Source organism: Schistocerca cancellata, chromosome 5 (assembly GCF_023864275.1).
Source record: "Schistocerca cancellata isolate TAMUIC-IGC-003103 chromosome 5, iqSchCanc2.1, whole genome shotgun sequence".
Classification (NCBI taxonomy): Eukaryota; Metazoa; Arthropoda; class Insecta; order Orthoptera; family Acrididae; genus Schistocerca; species Schistocerca cancellata.
Window position 1 is genome coordinate 663,541,026 of NC_064630.1, and position 25,203 is coordinate 663,566,228.

General features: G+C 42.9%; 1 protein-coding gene across 1 annotated transcript in view; it reads right to left on the reverse strand.

The window, feature by feature from the left end:
* The window catches only part of LOC126187653 (solute carrier family 15 member 1-like), a 215,621-nt gene that overhangs the window by 65,515 nt on the left and 124,903 nt on the right, over window positions 1-25,203 (reverse strand). Inside the window, exons 4-7 of the mRNA XM_049928863.1 lie at window positions 23,244-23,322; window positions 23,012-23,153; window positions 22,727-22,819; window positions 11,674-11,948 (exon numbers count right to left, since the gene is read on the reverse strand). Coding sequence (XP_049784820.1) covers window positions 11,674-11,948; window positions 22,727-22,819; window positions 23,012-23,153; window positions 23,244-23,322 — 589 coding nt within the window. The remainder of the gene's footprint in view (window positions 1-11,673; window positions 11,949-22,726; window positions 22,820-23,011; window positions 23,154-23,243; window positions 23,323-25,203) is intronic.

Below are 25,203 nucleotides of genomic sequence, written 5' to 3' on the forward strand. Positions count from 1 at the left end.
TTGATCTATCTTTCATTCCTCAAAATGCATTAGTTACGCCATCATCTCTGTACTATTCAGAGACAGTATTATAACCGTGTATCCCGTTGTAGCTGCGCACGCGGTGCTACAGAGCATGAGCGAAAAATGGTTCAAATGGCTCTAAGCACTATGGGACTTAACATCTGAGGTCATCAGTCCCATAGATTTAGAACTACGTAAACCTAACCAACCTAACGGCAACACACTCATCCAGGCCCGAGGCAGGATTCGAATCTGCGACCGTAGCAACAGCGCGGTTCCCGACTGAAGCGCCTAGAACCTCTCGGCCACAACAGCCGGCAGAGCATGCGCGTCTGCTGTAAGTGTGAGTGCTGTGAGCGCCCTTTCGATATGTAATAGTAGTGGCTTTATTCATCTGTAGATCCCTTTTTACAAGGGTATAGGACATTTCAAAGTATTTACAAGTTTAGAACAATTTAAAATAAGCTAATTCGTACACATACACTTACAGACTAGTTAGAGACAATCATTAGATTTACTCCTGGTATACAATCCTTTTTTTACAAATAACTTATACACACATTGTTTCATAACACTTCAATCACTACACACACACACACACACACACACACACACACACACACACACACACTGGTGATCTCTGGGCCATTTTTTTCGCAACTTCCCATTTGCTATCCTGAAAAACTGCGTCAGCATCCCTCTATAATGAGTGAGATGTTGAGCTCAGAAAGAGGAAGAGGTGTTAGTATTGTGCTACGCATAGCTTGGGGGTAAGTATTTCTAGAAAAGGAAAAAAAGAAACTGGAAACAACCATTCCGATTGATTGTTATTTGAAGTATGGGCCACAGTTTTTGTTTCTTTGCGTTTAATTGCCGGCCGGTGTGGCCGTACGGTTCTAGGCGCTTCAGTCTGGAACCGCGTGACCGCTACGGTCGCAGGTTCGAATCCTGCCGCCGGCATGGATGTGTGTGTTGTCCTTAGGTTAGTTAGGTTTAAGTAGTTCTAAGTTCTAGGGGACTGAAGACCACAGATATTAAGTCTCATAGTGCTCAGAGCCATTTGAACCATTTTTTTGCGTTTATTCGAATGACTAGTACAAATAGCACGTTCTGCAATAGCCAGAAGGCTTGGTTGAGGGTAATATGCAGTTGGTAATCCGCGATGCACTGCTGAATAGTGCGCGTCGTTTGCTCTGTATACGATTAGCAGCACTCACACGGGAACCCGCCTTGCACAGCTCTACATTGTCTGTGACTGATCACAGAAGCGCGGAGATTTTCGTTGATGGGCGAAAGCTCATTTTAACCCTATGCTTTCTTAGCACTCGACCTATTTTTGCGAAAACACCTCCAGAATACCGCAAGTAGGTTGTTGTCTTAAACGCTTCATCCTCTTCCGTGTTTTGCCGTTTTTACTTTTGTCGGCTCTGTATCTGTTGAGGTGAATATCCGTTTTCTAGTAATTCAGCTTAGAGGTCTAAAAATACTGCTTGTTGACGTTGGAGATGGTATGTACTCGCTGAATCAAGATCTCCAGAACGGGTGCTGTTTGTGTCAGACGGTGGCAATGGACTTTGTGAAGACCTTGATTAACCAAGCCCATACCATCTCAGATGCCGATAACCTGAAAGGAGAACTGGAGCAACTCCAGACTGTGTTCCCGGAAAATGGATATTCATCTCAGCAGATACAGAGAGCGCGACAAACATACAAACGCCACAAGGAAGAGACTGAGGTCTTCACGATGAAATAACATGGCGAGCTCTTCAGATAGCCTCTTTTCATTCTCGTTCATTTCTAATTATACAAATGGGGAGGAGTTGAATTAATTCCAACGGAGTAATGATGTCACAGTGATTGTATGAGCTGATTCAACTTTCCCTTCTTAACTTCTTGTAGTTTAAAATGGTTCTGGGTAATTTCATTTGATTTATGGGCTAACTTTGGAAGTGAAGAAAAGTGTGAATATGGCTTAGGCGACTCATTGCGAGGCCTGGCGGAACGAGCCACAGAGGACCAGGGGACACACCGGGTTTCGCAGAAACAGAGGGAGCAGGCAGGGCGCCTGCCTCCGTGCCGGGGGATGGAACTCACTTTGCCACTCGGGGAGCAGGTGGACAGCCCATTGTCCTTCTATAGGATGAAGACGGAACTCTGTCGACGTGTGGTAGGCGCTCTGAGCTTTTAATTGATATACACTCCTGGAAATTGAAATAAGAACACCGTGAATTCATTGTCCCAGGAAGGGGAAACTTTATTGACACATTCCTGGGGTCAGATACATCACATGATCACACTGACAGAACCACAGGCACATAGACACAGGCAACAGAGCATGCACAATGTCGGCACTAGTACAGTGTATATCCACCTTTCGCAGCAATGCAGGCTGCTATTCTCCCATGGAGACGATCGTAGAGATGCTGGATGTAGTCCTGTGGAACGGCTCGCCATGCCATTTCCATCTGGCGCCTCAGTTGGACCAGCGTTCGTGCTGGACGTGCAGACCGCGTGAGACGACGCTTCATCCAGTCCCAAACATGCTCAATGGGGGACAGATCCGGAGATCTTGCTGGCCAGGGTAGTTGACTTACAGCTTCTAGAGCACGTTGGGTGGCACGGGATACATGCGGACGTGCATTGTCCTGTTGGAACAGCAAGTTCCCTTGCCGGTCTAGGAATGGTAGAACGATGGGTTCGATGACGGTTTGGATGTACCGTGCACTATTCAGTGTCCCCTCGACGATCACCAGTGGTGTACGGCCAGTGTAGGAGATCGCTCCCCACACCATGATGCCGGGTGTTGGCCCTGTGTGCCTCGGTCGTATGCAGTCCTGAGTGTGGCGCTCACCTGCACGGCGCCAAACACGCGTGCGACCATCATTGGCACCAAGGCAGAAGCGACTCTCATCGCTGAAGACGACACGTCTCCATTCGTCCCTCCATTCACGCCTGTCGCGACACCACTGGAGGCGGGCTGCACGATGTTGGGGCGTGAGCGGAAGACGGCCTAACGGTGTGCGGGACCGTAGCCCAGCTTCATGGAGACGGTTGCGAATGGTCCTCGCCGATACCCCAGGAGCAACAGTGTCCCTAATTTGCTGGGAAGTGGCGGTGCGGTCCCCTACGGCACTGCGTAGGATCCTACGGTCTTGGCGTGCATCCGTGCGTCGCTGCGGTCCGGTCCCAGGTCGACGGGCACGTGCACCTTCCGCCGACCACTGGCGACAACATCGATGTACTGTGGAGACCTCACGCCCCACGTGTTGAGCAATTCGGCGGTACGTCCACCCGGCCTCCCGCATGCCCACTATACGCCCTCGTTCAAAGTCCGTCAACTGCACATACGGTTCACGTCCACGCTGTCGCGGCATGCTACCAGTGTTAAAGACTGCGATGGAGCTCCGTATGCCACGGCAAACTGGCTGACACTGACGGCGGCGGTGCACAAATGCTGCGCAGCTAGCGCCATTCGACGGCCAACACCGCGGTTCCTGGTGTGTCCGCTGTGCTGTGCGTGTGATCATTGCTTGTACAGCCCTCTCGCAGTGTCCGGAGCAAGTATGGTGGGTCTGACACACCGGTGTCAATGTGTTATTTTTTCCATTTCCAGGAGTGTATGTGGGCAGATAAACATCTCCTGGCATTCCTAAAAGAAAACCCTTAACGAAACGGCAGTGACCTATTAGTGGATGTACGATGGAGCAGAGTCGGCTACTAGCCCTGTAGCAAGCTTTTTCACATTTCATGAGGCCTGTAATGCGAAGCTACCTGGTGGCAGAATGAGTACCTATGGCTGACATCGAAAAAAGTGTCCAAGAAATAGAAAAGCAACTGAAATCACTCAACAGAGGAAATTCCATTGGACCTGACGGGATACCAATTCGATTCTACACAGAGTACGCGAAAGAACCTGCCCCCCTTCTAACAGCCGTGTACCGTAAGTTTCTAGAGGAACGGAAGCTTCCAAATGATTTGAAAAGAGCACAGATAGTCCCAGTTTTCAAGAAGGGTCATCGAGCGGATGCGCAAAACTATAGGCATCATGTCATTTCTGGAAACCCAGAATCTACTTTGTAGGAATCAACATGGATTCCGGAAACAGCGATCGTGTGAGACCCAACTCGCTTTATTTGTTCATGAGACACAGAAAATATTAGATACAGGCTCCCCGGTAGATGCCATTTTCCTTGACTTCCGGAAGCGCTCGATACAGTTCTGCACTGTCGCCTGAAAAGCAAAGAAGAGCCTACGGAATATCAGACAAGCTGTGTGGTGGACTGAAGAGTTTTTAGCAAACAGAACACAGCATGTTGTTCTAAATGGAGAGACGTCTACAGTCGTTAAAGTAGCCTCTGGCGTACCACAGGGGAGTGTTAGGGGACCATTGCTTTTCTATAAATGACCTAGTAGATAGTGTCGGAAGTTCCATGCGGCTTTTCGTGGATGATGCTGTAGTATACAGATAAGTTGCAGCATTAGAAAATTTCAGCGAAATGCAAGAAGATCTGCAGCGGATAGGCACTTGCTGCATGGAGTGGCAACTGACCCTTAACATAGACAAATGTAATGTATTGCGAATACATAGAAAGAAGGATCCTTTATTGTATGATTATATGACAGTGGAAAAAACACTGGTAGGGTTGAGTTGGGTTGTTTGGGGAAGAGACCAAACAGCGAGGTCATCGGTCTCATTGGATTAGGGAAGGATGGGGAAGGAAGTCGGCCGTGCCCTTTCAAAGGAACCATCCCAGCATTTGCCTGGAGCGATTTAGGGAAATCACAGAAAACCTAAATCAGGATGCCCGGACGCGGGATTGAACCGTCGTCCTCCCGAATGCGAGTCCAAAACACTGGTAGCAGTTACTTCTGTAGAATATCTGGGAGTATGCGTACGAAACGATTTGAAGTGGAATGATCATACAAAATTAATTGTTGGTTAGGAGGGTGCCAGGTTGAGATTCATTGGGAGAGTCCTTAGAAAATGTAGTCCATCAACAAAGTAGGTGGCCTACAAAACACTCGTTCGACCTATACTTGAGTATTGTTCATCAGTATGGGATCCGTACCAGGTCGGGTTGACAGAGGAGATAGAGAAGAGCGGCGCGTTTCGTCACAGGGTTACTTGGTAAGCGTGATAGCGTTACGGAGATGTTTAGCAAACTCAAGTGGCTGACTCTTCAAGAGAGGCGCTCTGCATCGCGGTGTAGCTTGCTGTCCAGGTTTCGAGAGGGTGCGTTTCTGGATGAGGTATCGAATATATTGCTTCCCCCTACTTATACTTCCCGCGGAGATCACGAATGTAAAATTAGAGAGATTCGAGCGCACACGGTGGCTTTCCGGCAGTCGTTCTTCCCGCGAACTATACGCGAGTGGAACAGGAAAGGGAGGTAATGACAGTGGCACGAAAAGTGCCCTCCGCCACACACCGTTGGGTGGCTTGCGGATTATAAATGTAGATGTAGATGTAGAGTGTTAGTAGCGATGTCGAAAAGATGTAACGCTCCGTGGGAAGCATTTTAGTAGAGAGAGGATGAAATTCGATTCATTGCCTTGTTGACTTTTCGCCGTGTCTGGGTTTGAAATGTTGTCAAAGAAACATTTACACCATTGGCGGGCTGTAGCAACTTTTAAGAGAATTAGTGGTCGCATTTTGTTGGCAGGACGACAGGAGCAAACCTCTGGAAGGAGACTGGGAAAACAGAGAGATGCAGATAGTCGGTCACAGAGGGAGAAGAGACGCAGAAGTTAGAGGAGTTCTGGGGAAGAAGTGACGGACAGGTGGAAGAGGTTAAGTTGCGGCTGCGTTCTTAAGTCACAGAGTCACTGTGTCTCCACTCTGTACTCTGTACATTGAAGATTATGGTTGGCATTGCTTACAGATCTGAAGATTATGGTTGGCATTGCTTACAGATCTGAAGATTATGGTTGGCATTGCTTACCAAAAAAAAAAAAAAAAAAAAATGGCTCTGAGCACTATGGGACTCAACTTCTGAGGTCATTAGTCCCCTAGAACTTAGAACTAGTTAAACCTAACTAACCTAAGGACGTCACAAACATCCATGCCCGAGGCAGGATTCGAACCTGCGACCGTAGCGGTCTTGCGGTTCCAGACTGCAGCGCCTTTAACCGCACGGCCACTGCGGCCGGCATTGCTTACAGATCTGGTGATTATGGTTGGCATTGCTTACAGATCAGATGATTACGGTTGGCATTGCTTACAGATCCGCCGTATTAGGGCAAGCGAGGGTATTGTAGTTCAATGGCCTGCCGGTGTGGCCGAGCGGTTCTAGGCGCTTCAGTCTGGAACCGCGCGACCGCTCGGTCGCAGGTTCGAATCCTGCCTCGGGCATGGATGTGTGTGCTGTCCTTAGGTTAGTTAGGTTTAAGTAGTTCTAAGTTCTAGGGGACTGATGACCTCAGATGTTAAGTTCCATAGTGCTCAGAGCCATTTGAACCAGTTTTGTAGTTCCTTTATTTGCCGGTGCTTTCTCAGGTCTTTCAAATTACTGGGTGTTGGTTTCAGACAAACAGTCATTATGATCGTCCTAGATAGGTTACTGTACTTATTTTACCGAATTAGATCCGAGATTTTATGCAGCTCCATCCCTTCTCAGTAACTTTGCCACCTCAGAGCATTAGTTTGTAGTTCTCATATTAAGGTACCTTTAGTAAAATTTTTGTACACATAATATAATTGTGTTTTGTTGCATTATTTTTCACATGTCTTTTAAAATGAACCGTAGTATTACTTAAATGTTGCGTTTATTATCACAATCTTTTCCTTTAAGTGATAACTATGTCAATCCCCCACCTTCAGATTCAATTCTAGAGTCAATAAATTAAAGTGCTAGTAGTTCCGTTGCGTACCATACATAAAATTCAGCGCTGGATCTCAAACGTGTGCCCCTTTCATGATTAATTTCAGATTCAGTTAGATTTAATATTCTCACTCAGGCAGGGTTTTGCAAAGACAGCCTACCTGCGAAGTTTTGGAAACATTTATGCTAAAACAGACACTATACTAAGAACACGTAATGTTAAAACGATCTTTCGTCCTTCATGAAAAATCTCGGAGTTTCTGGGATCAGTCAAAGACAACTGTGGGCTGTGCAAGGTCGGTGTTTGTAAGATTCCCTGAGTGTGCTATTAATCGTATACATGGGTGACTGGAATTCGGTAGTAGGAAAAGGGAGAGAAGGAAACGTAGTAGGTGAATATGGATTGGAGCTAAGAAATGAAATAGGAAGGCGCCTGGTAGAATTGTGCACAGAGCACAACTTAATCATAGCTAACGCTTGGTTCAAGAATCAAAAAAGAAGGTTGCATACATGGAAGAAGCCTGGAGATACTGACAGATTTCAGATAGATTATATAATGGTAAGACAGAGATTTAAGAACCAGATTTTAAATTGTAAGACATTTCCAGGGGCTGATGTGGACTCTGACCACAATCTATTGGCTATGAACTCTGGATTAAAACTGAAGAAACTGCAAAAAGATGGGAATTTAACGAGATGGGACCTGGATAAACTGACAGAACCGGAGATTGTAGAGAGATTCAGGCAGAGCATTAGGGAAGGATTGACAGGAATGGGGGAAAGAAATACAGTAGAAGAAGAATGGGTACCTTTGAGGGATGAAATAGTGAAGGCAGCAGAGGATCAAGTAGGTAAAAAGACGAGGGCTAATATAAATCCTTGGGTAACAGAAGAAATATTGAACTAATTGATGAAAGGAGAAAATATAAAAATGCAGTAAATGAAGCAGGCAAAAAGGAATACAAACGTCTCAAAAATGAGATCGACAGGAAGTGCAAAATGGCTAAGCAGGGATGGCTAGAGGACAAATGTAAGGATGTAGAGACTTATCTCACTAAGGGTAAGATTGATACTGCCTACAGGAAAATTAAAGAGACCTTTGGAGAAAAGAGAACCACTTGTGTGAGTATCAAGAGCTCAGATGGAAATCCAGTTCTAAGTAAAGAAGGGAAAGCAGAAAGGTGGAAGGAGTATATAGAGGGTCTATACAAGGGCGATGTACTTGAGGACAATATTATGGAAATGGAAGAGGATGTAGATGAAGATGAAATGGGAGATATGATACTGCGTGAAGAGTTTGACAGAGCACTGAAGGACCTGAGTCGAAACAAGGCCCCGGGAGTAGACAACATTCCATTAGAACTACTGACAGCCTTGGGAGAGCCAGTCCTGACAAAACTCTACCATCTGGTGAGCAAGATATATGAGACAGGCAAAATTCCCTCAGACTTCAAGAAGAATATAATAATTCCAATCTCAAAGAAAGCAGGTGTTGACAGATGTGAAAATTACCGAACTATCAGTTTAATAAGTCACGACTGCAAAATACTAACGCGAATTCTTCACAGACGAATGGAAAAACTAGTAGAAGCCGATCTTGGGGAAGATTAGTTTGGATTCCGTAGAAATATTGGAACACGTTACGCAATACTGACCCTACGGCTTATCTTAGAAGCTAGACTAAGGAAAGGCAAACCTACGTCTCTAGCATTTGTAGACTTAGAGAAAGCTTTTGACAATGTTGACTGGAATACTCTCTTTCTAATTCTGAAGTATGGGTTGAGGGGCATGAAAGGGCAGTGGTTGGTGAGGGAGTGAGACAGGGTTGTAGCCTCTCCCCGATGTTATTCAATCTTTATATTGAGCAAGCAGTGAAGGAAACAAAAGAAAAATTCGGAGTGGGTACTAAAATCCATGGAGAAGAAATAAAAACTTTGAGGTTCGCCGATGACATTGTAATTCTGTCAGAGACAGCAAAGCCGGCCGGAGTGGCCAAGCGGTTTTAGGCGCTACAGTCAGGAACCGCGCGACCGCTCCGGTCGCAAGATCGAATCCTGCCTCGGGCATGGATGTGTGTAATGTCCTTAGGTTAGTTAGGTTTAAGTAGTTCTAAGTTCTAGGGGACTGATGACCTCAGCAGTTAAGTCCCATAGTACTCAGAGCCATTTGAACCATTTTTGAACCAGCAAAGGACTTGGAAGAGCAGTTGAACGGAATGGATGGTGTCTTGAAGGGAGGTTATAAGATGAACATCAACAAAAGCAAAACAAGGATAATGGAATGTAGTCGAATTAAGTCGGGTGATGTTGAGGGCATTAGATTAGGAAATGAGACACTTAAAGTAGTAAAGGAGTTTTGCTATTTGGGGAGCAAAATAACTGATGATGGTCGAAGTAGAGAGGATATAAAATGTAGACTGGCAATGGCAAGGAAAGCGTTTCTGAAGAAGAGAAATTTGTTAACATCGAGTATAGATTTAAGTGTCAGGAAGTCGTTTGTGAAAGTATTTGTATGGAGTGTAGCCATGTATGGAAGTGAAACATGGACGATAAATAGTTTAGACAAGAAGAGAATAGAAGCTTTCGAAATGTGGTGCTACAGAAGAATGCTGAAGATTAGCTGGGTAGATCACATAACTAATGAGGAGGTATTGAATAGGATTGGGGAGAAGAGAAGTTTGTGGCACAACTTGACTAGAAGAAGGGATCGGTTGGTAGGACATGTTCTGAGGCATCAAGGGATCACCAATTTAGTATTGGAGGGCAGCGTGGAGGGTGAAAATCGTAGAGGGAGACCAAGAGATGAATACACCAAGCAGATTCAGAAGGATATAGGTTGCAGTAGGTACTGGGAGATGAAGGAGCTTGCGCAGGATGGAGTAGCATGCAGAGCTGCATCAAACCAGTCTCAGGACTGAAGACAACAACAACAACAACAACAAGGGCACTACACGCACTATTCAGAAGTGCATTAACACCAGCTCCATCATCCACTCCTCCAAGACAGAAAATCCGCTATCGCAGAGCACAGTGTTTCTACTGATAATTTGGTGAAACATAATGAAACAAAAACTGCGACCATACTTAAAAAAATAATTGGAAACACGTCTGTTCGAGGTTCTTATAAAGTTCTTTTACTCTACGTAGTCAGTTTCGTTCTGTGATTTTACGATGTGAAGATGATCGATCTGATATCGCAGAGGGCACTCACAGCAGCGCACAGACTTGCAGCCCACAAGCATGCTCCGTAACACCGCGTGCGGAGCCACAACTGAATACACCACGCATGCGCTGGCTCGGTTTATACGGGGCAGCCGATTGTACTTTCGCCAGCATACACCTGAAGCTGGCCAGAAGACTGTCCGCCGAAATATCGTGTCAACAAGATATTAACATCAGATAGTTCTCCAAAAATTCCACGGAGTAATTTGTATACCAGAGAAGTCTTAAATTTCACATAACCAAATTTTATTCTAATTTCGTTTTTTCTCGGAGATGAGTAATGCAGACTTCAGGAAAGACAACAAATTTAGAAAATGTAAATGTTATATAGCTACATTTGGGCACATATATCAAATGGGAGCTTAGTCATTTCCTTGGTGCGTATCATACTGTTTCCATTCATGTCTTAATTTCGTTTACCAGTCACAAATACATAAACTGCGCAACTGGATAGGCGGCGGACTTTTATTCTGTATAATATAGATCTCAAGAATCAGGCTTCCGGCACCATAACGACCGCATATTGGGTAGTAAATGTGTTATTAGATTTGTAGTATTACTGAAAATTTGTGCTCATTTTTGCGTCAACGAACACATTATTGAATTACCGAGAGACGTTTTGCGGTGGATGACAAAGGAGTCCTATTCAGAAGTAGCAGAGTCCACATTTCCGCCGCTCGACCACATTCATAATTTCTATCGGGTTCCTAAATAACTTCAGGTAAGCACTGGGACGAGTCGTATGAATATGTGCATCGATTTCGCTTCTAATCCTATTCCTTTTGAGCTAACACTTCATCTCTTAATGTTAAACTAAAACCTTTTCCCCGACCAGCATGCTATTTGTTCTTCCAAAATCGGTCGATATCCTGAAGAACACATAACCAGCAACTACAGTATGTATTATTAAACACAATCCATGAAAATAAAGAAATCACTGAAATGCTCAGTAAATGTTTAATCTTGTGCATTTGTGAATTCATTGTTTACATTATGAAATGAAAGAAAGTTCTTGGAATATATTTTAGGACTTTTGCTTATTTTTCAGTACTAAATTCGTACTTCTAACGTAATGACAGGCTAATGAAAATATGAAATATGACTTACAGTTAAGTACGTACCATTTCTAAGTTTACTGCGCACCTAGGCAGTTACAATAAAGCACAGTGTGCATTTTAGCAAGACAATGATACAGACCTGAAAAATGTATTTGCCGAATAGGGACTGTAATGAAATGATAATGGTGAGACATCGAGGACGTCTGAGTGCTACATGAAGTACTGAATAGCCATTTGGAACCAAGAGAGAACAAAATTAAAGCTACAGATATCTAACAGTCACTGAGAGTCAACACGGAAAGGCTAATCACAATTGTCGTTTGGAGAGTGTTCTTACTGGGGTAATGCTACAGTTTGTAAGCGCATGTAAAGTTATATATAAATAGTACAAAGAAAAAAATAACTTCTTTGGTCATTCTGGAAGAACAAAAAGTTCAAACAAAATGTTCAACTGACGGTAATCTGCTTTGAAAGGAACAGAAATTGAAATGAGTAATCTAGAAACTGCTGTTTGACTTATTTCCAAAATTAACAGTTTCAAGGAGAGTAACTCATCAGATCTGACCTTACCTGTTGCGACGATCATGAGAATGGCTGGAACACCAAAAGCGAGAGAGTAGCAGCTGTCGTGTCCGAGGCACGTTACGTCCTCTCTCAGAATTGGTGTGATGAATGTCGACACAAGGCTTCCAGCGTTAACAGAGAAATAGAACACTGAGAAGAATTGAGCCAACTGCTTCTCTTGTTCCGGAAGCACGAACTGGTCTCCACCGAAAGCAGAAACGCACGGCTTTATGCCTCCAGTTCCCACGGAAATGAGAAAGAGTCCTAACATGCTTATGGCCCTGAAAATAATTAAAAAGAAGCTCAGAAAAGTAATACCATAGAACTGTTGAAGAGTCTAAACATACGTTTATTTCGAATGCATATACTGTCAAGTAAAGGGGAAATAAAATTGAAACGCTAACATACACTCCTGGAAATGGAAAAAAGAACACATTGACACCGGTGTGTCAGACCCACCATACTTGCTCCGGACACTGCGAGAGGGCTGTACAAGCAATGATCACACGCACGGCACAGCGGACACACCAGGAACCGCGGTGTTGGCCGTCGAATGGCGCTAGCTGCGCAGCATTTGTGCACCGCCGCCGTCAGTGTAAGCCAGTTTGCCGTGGCATACGGAGCTCCATCGCAGTCTTTAACACTGGTAGCAAGCCGCGACAGCGTGGACGTGAACCGTATGTGCAGTTGACGGACTTTGAGCGAGGGCGTATAGTGGGCATGCGGGAGGCCGGGTGGACGTACCACCGAATTGCTCAACACGTGGGGCGTGAGGTCTCCACAGTACATCGATGTTGTCGCCAGTGGTCGGCGGAAGGTGCACGTGCCCGTCGACCTGGGACCGGACCGCAGCGACGCACGGATGCACGCCAAGACCGTAGGGTCCTACGCAGTGCCGTAGGGGACCGCACCGCCACTTCCCAGCAAATTAGGGACACTGTTGCTCCTGGGGTATCGGCGAGGACCATTCGCAACCGTCTCCATGAAGCTGGGCTACGGTCCCGCACACCGTTAGGCCGTCTTCCGCTCACGCCCCAACATCGTGCAGCCCGCCTCCAGTGGTGTCGCGACAGGCGTGAATGGAGGGACGAATGGAGATGTGTCGTCTTCAGCGATGAGAGTCGCTTCTGCCTTGGTGCCAATGATGGTCGTATGTGTGTTTGGCGCCGTGCAGGTGAGCGCCACAATCAGGACTGCATACCACCGAGGCACACAGGGCCAACACCCGGCATCATGGTGTGGGGAGCGATCTCCTACACTGGCCGTACACCACTGGTGATCGTCGAGGGGACACTGAATAGTGCATGGTACATCCAAACCGTCATCGAACCCATCGTTCTACCATTCCTAGACCGGCAAGGGAACTTGCTGTTCCAACAGGACAATGCACGTCCGCATGTATCCCGTGCCACCCAACGTGCTCTAGAAGGTGTAAGTCAGCTACCCTGGCCAGCAAGATCTCCGGATCTGTCCCCCATTGAGCATGTTTGAGACTGGATGAAGCGTCGTCTCACGCGGTCTGCACGTCCAGCACGAACGCTGGTCCAACTGAGGCGCCAGGTGGAAATGGCATGGCAAGCCGTTCCACAGGACTACATCCAGCATCTCTACGATCGTCTCCATGGGAGAATAGCAGCCTGCATTGCTGCGAAAGGTGGATATACACTGTACTAGTGCCGACATTGTGCATGCTCTGTTGCCTGTGTCTATGTGCCTGTGGTTCTGTCAGTGTGATCATGTGATGTATCTGATCCCAGGAATGTGTCAATAAAGTTTCCCCTTCCTGGGACAATGAATTCACGGTGTTCTTATTTCAATTTCCAGGAGTGTATATACATAGTTAAGGCTCACCGGCCACTTGACCATCTTCTTCTTCTGTGCGAATGCATAAACAGTGCCCGAACTCTTACGGGAATCGGCAACGCGCCGTGAGTAATGAGTATAATGGGCGGGGGCACTACGAATGTTGTGCGGGACAATACGTTGAGAATGTGGGTTTCGCGGGAGTCGTGCCAGAGATATATCCCTGCAGTTGCTCTATCCTCTGTGTCCTCGGTGGCTCAGATGGATAGAGCGCCTGCCATATAAGCAGGAGATCCCGGTTTCGGGTCCCGGTCGGGGCATACATTTTCATCTGCCCCGTTGACGTATGTCAACGCCTGTAAGCAGCTAAGGGTGTTCATTTCATTGTAAAATTCCACGATGTCCCACAAAAAACTACGCATTTTTCCAACCTAAACTGGCCGAGAAAAAAAAGTATTGCATTAATTATTGGCTGCCCCTCGTAGTCTTTTATTGTCGTCCTTTATGAAGAGTGATGCATAGCGGATATCGAGATTTTCAGGTTTGTTGCACTAATTTAGCTAGACAATGAATTCACGGTGTTCTTATTTCAATTTCCAGGAGTGTATTTCGCTTGCGGCGTGCACTGCAGCTGTAGCGGCTATAAAGCTAAGTACTGACAAACTTATTTGTGCTCTGTAATACAGTTATTAAATTTAATAGTTTTCAGCCGTGTTGCGTGACGTTTGTGGCCCAATAACGACTTAATAAACTTTTGTCACTCATGAAAAATTCCTGTAGTGGTTGGTGTTGGAGGTGCACCTTTTTTTTAGATTGAAGTCAGCTGATAGGTATACCTGCTTAAAGGAAGTCCCTTTAACTAAGAGCTCACATTCCGAGGATGTCATGTTTCCAAGTAGAGAAGGAATTAGCATATTTCATCAAAATATAAGAGGTATTAGAGATAAAGTTAGTGAACTGCTTATAGATGTTGACTATGAAATTATTGGTATATCAGAGCACCACTTAAATAATCTGACAATTCAGAGGCTTCCTTTACCAGGCTACAGATTAGCTGGCTGTTTCTCAAGGAGTTCCTTGTGGGGTGGGGGAGTGGCTCTGTACGTAAAAAACAGTATTCCATTTGAGTCCATAGACGTATTAAGACACTTGAATGTTGTATCGCGGTAGTTGAATTTAGTGAAACTAAACTTCTAATTGTTGTTGTTTATAGGTCCCCTAACTCCGACTTCAGAGCATTTCTGCTCAAGCTAGAGAGGTTTCTTGATTCACTTTGTAGGAAGTACAGAAACTAGTTATATATGGTGACTTCAATATAAATTTTGTATATGATGGTGCAAGAAAAAGGATGTTGGTAGATCTCCGAAATTCATATGATCTGATGCAAACTGTGTTTTTTCCAACTAGGGTGCAGGGGAACAGTAGCACAGCCATGGACAATATTTTTATTCATTCTTCATTACTAGATGGGTATTCTGTTAGTAAAAGCGGGACTGGCCTTTCAGACCTTAACACTAAAAGGCTTTTGTATTCAAACCAATGTCATACTTAATTACAAACTATGTAGGAAAGTTAATTCAACAGCAATAGAGAGTTTCTTAAACCTTGTCAAGGAACAAGAGTGGCAAGATGTTTATAGTGCTGATAACATAGATGATAAATGCAATGCTTTCCTGAACACATTTCTCATGCTCTTTGAGAACATTCTAAATAGGGCACTAGCCGTAATGGGCAGCCCGGGTGGCTGACTGGTGGGATAAAGATAACATGTAGAGCAAAGTGGGATTTATGTCAAAATGTTAGAAGTAGTCACAATCAAGCTACAGTAGCCCATTACAAACAATATTGTAAGGTGCTTAGAAATGTTTTCAGGAATGCAAAGAGTATATGGTATGCAAATAGAATAACTAATTCACAGGATAAAATTAAAACCATATTGTCAGTGGTGAAGGGAGTGTCTGGTCAGCAGCACAAGGTCGACGATATAAAGTCAGTTCGCAGTAAAAATATTTCTGTTACTGATAAATCAGATATATGTACAGTATTTAACAATCATTTTCTGAGCATAGTTGGTGAATTAAATAAAAATTTAGTTTCTACAGCAAATCATAAAACTTTCTTGGGAAATGCCTTTCCGAGATTGATGTCTGACATACTCCTCTGTGATACAGACAAGAGGGAGATTGATTCAATAATTAAATCACTGAAGACTAAGGACTCTCATGGCTATGATGGAGTGTCTAGCAGAATATTAAAGTACTGTGCTGCACATGTTAGCCCTGTATTTAGCTATACGTGTAATTATTCCTTTAGGAATGGTCAGTTTCCTGAGCGATTAAAGTACTCAGTAGTAAAGCCGCTTTATAAAAAGGGAGAAAGGGATAATGTAGATAATTTTAGACCTACTTCTATGTCGTCAGTGTTTGCAAAAGTTATTGAAAAGGCTATGTATGTAAGGATAATTGATCATTTTATATCACACGATTTGCTATCAGATGTGCAATTCGGCTTCAGAAGTCGTTTAACAACTGAATATGCTATATTCTCCTTTCTCAGTTAGGTACTGGATGGGTTATCAAAAGGTTTCGAACACCTGGTATAGTTTTTGATTTAACTAAGGCATTTGATTGTGTTGATCACAAAATATTCCTCCAGAAGTTGGACCATTATGGAATACAGGGAGTAGCTCACAATTGGTTCACCTCTTACTTTAGCAACAGGCAGCAAAAGGTCATTATTCACAATGTTGATAATGGCTGTGATGTGGGGTCTGAGTGGGGTACTGTCAAGTGGGGGGTGCCCCAGGGATCAGTGTTTGGGCTACTCCTGTTTCTTATTTATATAAATGATATGCCCTCTAATATTATGGGTAACTCTAAAATATATCTGTTTGCTGATTACACTTTTTTTAAAGTTTACGTGTGACGAGGGCCTCCCGTCGGGTAGACCATTCGCTTGGTGCAAGTCTTTCGATTTGACGCCACTTCGGCGACTTGCGCGTCGATGGGGATGAAATGATGATGATTAGGACAACACAACACCCAGTCTTTGAGCGGAGAAAATGTCCGACCCAGCCGGGAATCGAACCCGGACCCTTAGGATTGACAGTCTGTCGCGCTGAACATTTTTTTTTAATCTCATTTCGTTCGTTGCAACTGCTCGGGGCGGACGTCGCAAGACACTCGTTTCAGTTCGTCTTTGATCAATTATCTCAGTTTTTTTATTACAGAGGGTAGCTAAACCCTCTGACCGCCCACTCAGCTACCGGGGGCTAACTGCTGATGACACTAGCTTGGTAGTAAAGGATGCTGCGTGCAACATTGGCTCGGTTTCAAATAGTGCAGTACATGACCTCAGTTCATGGCTTGTAGAAAATAAACTAACGCTAAATCACACTAAGACTCTGTTTTTACAGTTTCTAACACACAATTCAACAAAACCTGACGTTATAAATTCCACAGAATGGGCAAATGGTTAGTAAAATTGAACAGTTCAAATTTCAAGGTGTTCAGATAGATAGTAAACTGTCGTGGAAAGTCCACGTTCAGGATCTTGATCAAAGACTTAATACAGCCATTTTTACTATTCGAACAGTATCAGAAGTGAGTCATCGTTCGACACGAAAATTAGTCTACTTTGCTTATTTTAATTCGCTATTGCCATATGGTATTTTATTTTGGGGTAACTCTTCTCATTCTAAAACGATATATTTGACTTAGAAACGGGCGGCGAGCAATAAGTGGTGTTAGTTCACGAACCTCTTGCCGACCTCTGTTCAAGAGTCTGGGTATTTTGACATTGGCCTCTCAATATGTATATTCCTGATTGTCGTTTCTTGTTACCAATCTTAGTTTATTCCCAAGAATAAGCAGCTTTCACTCGGTTAATACTCGGCAGAGGTCAAACCTGCATTTGGATCGGACTTCCTTAACTCTTGTGCAAAAAGGTGTGCAGTATACTGCTGCATCCATTTTCAATAAGCTGCCATTCGAATTCAAAAATCTTTGCAGTAATCCACTCGCTTTCAAATCGAAACTGAAGAGTTTCCTCATGGGTCACTCCTTGTATCCTGTCGAGGAGTTCCTTGAAAAATTAAGCTGATTTTTATTGTACTGCTGTTAGCGTTTACTTAAACTTATGGGCTGACTTTTTTGAGGTTCATGAACATTTGTTTTTATCTGTTATTACGTTTATGTTTTAATTTAATGTACTGACACGTTCCAGGACCTTGGAGATTTGCTCCTCAATTTGGTCTTACAGAACTTGACGTGTAAATAAATAAATAAATAAATAAATAAATAACTTCAGTTTATGCCATATGGGATCTTTTGTTGATTTAACTCATCAACCCAAGATAAAGTTCTCCAAGTCCAAATGTAACCCACAGAGGTCTGTTCAAGGAATTGGGGATGCTATAGTGCGCATCATTTACGACGGCGGCCGAGTTTATTTTCGTTCTGCACATTTGACGTCACAAAACACAGTCAGCCAATGAACAGAGAACGACGTTGCCAGAGCTCGACTGCAGTGCAGAGCAGTTTGAGAAACCTTCAGTCATAAATAAAGTAATTGAAGAAAAGCAATGTCTTGATAGTAGACTTTCTTTTATAGAAAGTTTGGAAAAGGCATTCTTCATACCAATTGCTTCATATTCTATTAATTAATTAAACCAAACAAGCAATAAGCCTCCTAATTCAGGCGATAGCAAGGAAAGGTGTTTGTATCATTCTCATGAACCGCTTTTTCGCGATAAAGAACAGCGGTAATTGTTTATTTCCTATTGTACTTCGACGAAACGTGAGTAATTCATTGTCATACCAACACTGTTTGTCAGTATTTTGCGTCACATTGTAGAGTTCTCCAGGAATCATATTGAACAATGGGCTGCGTCAGCATAATGGTTAAGGTGTTTGGCTGCAAAGTGAAAGGTTCTGAGTTCAAACCTTATTCTGTGCTTAATATTTTCTTTATTCAAAAACAATATCGAAGTGTCTTACTTCATAAATTTTATTCGTTTGAATGTAATTTTTTGAAATTTCTAGTGCTTTGTCTCTTCATTATAATCATAATAAGTTTTCGGTTTTTCTAATTTTGTCCTCCAATATTTCTTTTCACAGAAATTAAAAACAATGAAAAAGCACACCAACAATATTCATGTTATCTCTTTTGCTTTTATATCGTCTCTTCCGCAATCGCTGTTTTACTATTCATATTGAGATATATTCTTTTGCGATAGTATTAAAAGTATTATTTAGAGCAGGATTTCAGCTCATAAGTTGCCAAGCTGCTTGATTGTCTGACGCAATTCTTTGCTTCGCTGCTTTGGCAACATCATCATATTCAATGTTTTCGTCGACTGATCTATGTTTTGGCAAGTATTTGCTGTCCGTTGTGACAAACACAAATTGTTTGTCCACTGCGCTTCACTGACAATATATTTTAGTTTCTATGTTTTATTACATCCAAAATTCATTTTGTGTACTTCTCCAATTTTGTTTTAATCAGATCTGACCTCTATGAGGATGTCCATCGAAACTGGTATCAGTGACCATAAGGAGGTTGTCCCCCCATGAACCATGGACCTTGCCGTTGGTGGGGAGGCTTGTGTGCCTCAACGATACAGATAGCCGTAGCATAGGTGCAACCACAATGGAGGAGTATCTGTTGAGAGGCCAGACAAACGTGTGATTCCTGAAGAGGGGCAGCAGCCTTTTCAGTAGTTGCAGGGGCAACAGTCTGGATGATTGACTGATCTGGCCCTGTAACACTAAACAAAACAGCAAGGCTGTTTTGGTACTGTGAACGGCTGAAAGCAAGGGTAAACTACAGCCGTAACTTTTCCCGAGGGCATGCAGCTTTACTGTATGATTAAATGATGCTAGCGTCCTCTTGGGTAAAATATTCCGGAGGTAAAATACTCCCCCATTCGGATCTCCGGGCGGGGACTACTCAAGAGGACATAGTGATCAGGAGAAAGAAAACTGGCGTTCTACGGATCGGAGTGTGGAATGTCAGATCCCTTAATCAGCAGCTAGGTTAGAAAATTTAAAAAGGAAAATGGATAGGTTAAAGTTAGATATAGTGGGAATTAGTGAAGTTCGGTGGGAGGAGGAACAAGACTTTTGGTCAGGTGAATACAGGGTTATAAATACAAAATCAAATAGGGGTAATGCAGGAGTAGGTTTAATAATGAATAAAAAAATAGGAGTGCGGGTAAGCTACTACAAACAGCATAGTGAACGCATTATTGTGGCCAAGATAGACACGAAGCCCACGCCTATTACGGTAGTACAAGTTTATATGCCAACTAGCTCTGCAGATGATGAAGAAATTGATGAAATGTATGATGAGATAAAAGAAATTATTCAGGTAGTGGAGGGAGATGAAAATTTAATAGTCATGGGTGACTGGAATTCGACAGTAGGAAAAGGAAGAGAAGGAAACGTAGTAGGTGAATATGGATTGGGGGTAAGGAATGAAAGAGGCAGCTGCCTGGTAGAATTTTGCACAGAGCATAACTTAATCATAGCTAACAATTGGTTCAAGAATCATGAAAGAAGGTTGTATACATGGAAGAACCCAGGAGATATTAAAAGGTTTCAGATAGATTATATAATGGAAAGACAGAGATTTAGGAACCAGATTTAAAACTGTAAGGCATTTCCAGGGGCAGATGTGGACTCTGACCACAATCTATTGGTTATGAACTGTAGATTAAAACTGAAGAAACTGCAAAAAAGTGGGAGTTTAAGGAGATGGGACCTATATAATCTGAAAGAACCAGAGGTTGTACAGGGTTTCAGGGAGAGCATAAGGGAACAATTGGCAGGAATAAGGGAAATAAATACAGGAGAAGAACAATGGATAGCTTTGAGGAATGAAATAGTGAAGGCAGCAGAGGATCAAGTAGGTAAAAAGACGAGGGCTAGTAGAAATTCTTGGGTAACAGAAGAGATACTGAATTTAATTGATGAAAGGAGAAAATACAAAAATGCAGCAAGTGAAACAGGCAAAAAGAAATACAAACATCTCAAAAATGAGATCGACAGGAAGTGAAAAATGGCTAAGCAAGGATGGCTAGAGGACAAATGTAGAGGCTTATCTCATGAGGGGTAAGATGCCTACAGGAAAATTAAAGAGACCTTTGGAGAAAAGAGAACCACTTGCATGATCATCAAGAGCTCAGATGGAAACCCAGTTCTAAGCAAAGAAGGGAAAGCAGAAAAGTGGAAGGAGTATATAGAGGGTTTTACAGGGGTGATGATCTTGAGGACAACATTATGGAAATGGAAAAAGAGGTAGAAAAAGATGAAGTGGGAGATATGAAACTGCGTGACGACTTTCACGGAGCACTGAAAGACCTAAGTCGAAACAAGGCCCCGGGAGTAGACAACATTTCATTAGAACTACTGACAGCCTTGGGAGAGCCAGTCCTCTCAAAACTCTACCATCTGGTGAGCAAGATGTATGAGTCAGGCGAAATTCCCTCAGACTTTAAGAAGAATATAATAATTCCAATCCCAAGGAAAGCAGGTGTTGACAGATGTGAAAATTACCGAACTATCAGTTTAATAAGTCACAGCTGCAAATTACTAACGCGAATTCTATACAGACGAATGGAAAAACTGGTAGAAGCCGACGTCGGGGAAGAACAGTTTGGATTCCGTAGAAATGTTGGAACACGTGAGGCAATACTGACCCTACGACTTACCTTAGAAGAAAGATTAAGGAAAGGCAAACCTACATTTCTAGCATTTGTAGACGTAAAGAAAGCTTTTGACGATGTTGACTGGAATACTCTCTTTCAAATTCTGAAGGTGGCAGGGGTAAAATATGGGGAGCGAAAGGCTATTTACAATTCGTACAGAAAGCAGATGGCAGTTATAAGAGTCTCCCCGATGCTATTCAATCTGTATATTGACCAAGCAGTACAGGAAATAAAAGAAAAATTCGGAGTAGGTATTAAAATCCATGGAGAAGAAATAAAAACTCTGAGGTTCGCCGGTGACATTGTAATTCTGTCAGAGACTGCAAAGGACTTGGAAGAGCAGTTGAACGAGATGGATAGTGTCTTGAAAGGAGGGTATAAGATGAACATCAACAAAAGCAAAACGAGGATAATGGAATGTAGTCGAATTAAGTTGGGTGATGCTGAGGGAATTAGATTAGGAAATGAGACACTTAAAGTTTAAATAGTTTAGACAAGAAGAGAATAGAAGCTTTTGAAATGTGATGCTATAGATGAATGCTGAAGATTAGATGGGTAGATCACATAACTAATGAGGAGTTATTGAATAGAATTGGGGAGAAGAGAAGTTTGTGGCACAACTTGACCAGAAGAAGGGATCGGTTGGTAGGACATGTTCTGAAGCATCAAGGGATCACCAATTTAGTATTGGAGGGTAGCGTGGAGGGTAAAAGTCGTAGAGGGTGACCAAGAGATGAATACACCAAGCAGATTCAGAAGGATGTAGGTTGCAGTAGGTACTGGGAGATGAAGAAGCTTGCACAGGATAGAGTAGCATGGAGAGCTGCATCAAACCAGTCTCAGGACTGAAGACCACAACAACAACAACAACATGAATTATTTGTTTGGTGTTCCGATTTTTTGCGTCAGTGTCTTATCAAGTTCTTATTTACTTATTTCAGTTACAGTGCAGTGACAATACGGGACGAGACAAGCAAACTCAGTATGTGCCTCTACATACTTCTCAGAAATATGTACAATGAGTAACAGTTTAGTTTAATAACAATAGTAAGGGTACTTGGCTTACTGTTTCGCATTTCACATGCTACAAGTTTCTAAACAAAGTTATGGATTATACTTCGGCTTGTTTAACATGACTACTTCGGAGACTGGAAAACTCGCCTGCAGCAATTAATAGAGATTTCGCTTGTACTGTTCATGTGAAACTGACTTTTCTCTGATAACATATGTTTTGCCTTTATTTCTGCTGTTTATTCGTACAATATGTTATCGGTTTCAGAGTTATGTAACTCCTTCTTGAAACGTCCATATGACTGTCCAATAAATCGATTATAGAATACAGCGAGTAAAACAAACAGCGTACACACAGACATTTTGTGGAAACGCAACCTATCTGACATAAACTCTGAGTTTTTTTTAAGATCTAAAATTGTTTACATATTTTGCAGTCGTTAGAGGATCACTGAAACAAAACCTGGTAGCCACATCATTATAGAAATGGTCCGGTACCACACATACTATCCACTACGATATCTTTTAAAAACTTACTGTGAGGGCATCCCCGGAATTGCATCATCTGCAGCAGCCAAAGACAGCACTATGCACCCTATAGCATACACTATCGACAAATACAGTATAGTCCTGAAAAGACAAAATATCTTTGTGACAGAATTAAGTAACTAAAAAACGAAATCAAATAAAAATATTACCGTTCCAATTTTTAAACAGGTGTAAATATGAGGTAATATTTCAAACAAACATCTGTTAATATTCTTAAGTATTGTAGTCATTCCAACAATGGCTTGTAGAAGCTGGTTAGCTTCTTTTACTGACCTGAACTTGCCCAAAAAGCTGTCAGCTAAAATTCCTCCAAATATTGGAAAGAAATAACATAACATAGTATACGCGTGATAAATAATTGTTGCAACTTCATCTGTATATCCCAAAATGTTTCTGAGATATATTGAAAGAACAGCTGAAATAGACATATTAACATAATGTAAGTGCAGATGTTCATTAAAGCCTATAGAAACATTTTCAGAAACAAGAAAAAAGGTGTACTTACTTCGCATTCCATAGTATGTAAACCTTTCACAGAACTCATTGCTCACAATGAAGAAAACCGATCGTGGATATTTTATTTTCTGGAAAATAAGCAGGTTTGTCACATCACATATGGAACAACTCAACATACCACAGCCTACATTCAATAAAAAGAAACTGTATGTCAAGTCTCCTTATCAGCTGGTAATGTAACTAGAATTCCCAACTAATATGGAGTAGTATGACGCAGCATATAGACAACAAGCATAGGTGAGTAACAGTGTCAAACAGGAACACTGCCACATACAGCCCCCTAGAACATTCTGGTAGGGGCACACAGAGGCAAGTTTACTGAATAACTTACGTGCGGGGACACCCCGCCTAAAACAAAACGATAGCCAGCCAAGGCTGTCCAAGGCAGCCTGTAAAATAGTATCAGTTGTAATAATTTACTTCAACAAGGTTTCGCGAACAAAGATTAATGCATGTGGAAAAAAATCTGTGGTAATGACTTATGGCACCAAACTGCTGAGGTCATCGGTTCCTAAGCTTATGCACTACTTAATCTAGCTTACACTAACTTACGCTACACCTACATCTACATCCATACTCCGCAAGCCACCTGACGGTCTGTGGCGGAGGGTACTTTGAGTACCTCTATCGGTTCTCCCTTCTATTCCAGTCTCGTATTGTTCGTGGAAAAAAAGATTGTCGGTATGCCTCTGTGTGGGCTCTAATCTCTCTGATTTTATCCTCATGGGCTCTTCGCGAGATACACGTAGGAGGGAGCAATATAATGCTTCACTCCTCGGTGAAGGTATGTTCTCGAAACATCAACAAAAGCCCGTACCGAGCTACTGAGCGTCTCTCCTGCAGAGTCTTCCGCTGGAGTTTATCTATCATCTCCGTAACGCTTTTGCGATTACTAAATTATCCTGTAACGAAGCGCGCTGCTCTCCGTTGGATCTTCTCTATCTCTTCTATCAACTCTATCTGGTACGGATCCCACACTGGTGAGCAATATTCAAGCAGTGGGCGAACAAGTGTACTGTAACCTACTTCATTCGTTTTCGGATAGCATTTCCTTAGGATTCTTCCAATGAACCTGGCATCTACTTTACCGACGATCAACTTTATATGATCATTCCACTTTAAATCACTCCTAATGCGTACTCCCAGATAATTTATGGAATTAACTGCTTCCAGTTGCTGACTTGCTATATTGTAGCTAAATGATAAAGGATCTTTCTTTCTATGTATTCGCAGCACATTACACTTGTCTACATTGAGATTCAATTGCCATTGCCTGCACCATGCGTCAATTCGTTGCAGATCCTCCTGCATTTCAGTACAATTTTCCATTGTTACAACCTCTCGATATACTACAGCATCATCAGCAAAAAGCCTCAGTGAATTTCCGATGTTATCCACAAGGCCATTTATGTATATTGTGAATAGCAACAGTCCTACGACACTCCCCTGCGGCACACCTGAAATCACTCTTACTTCGGAAGACTTCTCTCCATTGAGAATGACATGCTGCGTTCTGTTATCTAGGAACTCTTCAGTCCAATCACACAATTGGTCTGATTGTCCATATGCTCTTACTTTGTTCATTTAAAGACGGTGCGGAACTGTATAGAACGACTTACGGAAGTCAAGAAACACGGCATCTACCTGGGAACCCGTGTCTATGGCCCTCTGAGTGTCGTGGACGAATAGCGCGAGCTGGGTTTCACATGATCGTCTTTTTCGAAACCCACGCTGATTCCTACATAGTAGATTTCTAGTCTCCAGAAAAATCATTATACTCGAACATAATAGGTGTTCCAAAATTCTACAACTAATTGACGTTAGAGATATAGGTCTATAGTTCTGCACATCTGTTCCACGTCCCTTCTTGAAAACGGAGGTGACCTGTGCCATTTTCCAATCCTTTGGAACGCTACGCTCTTCTAGAGATCTACCGTACACCGCTGCAA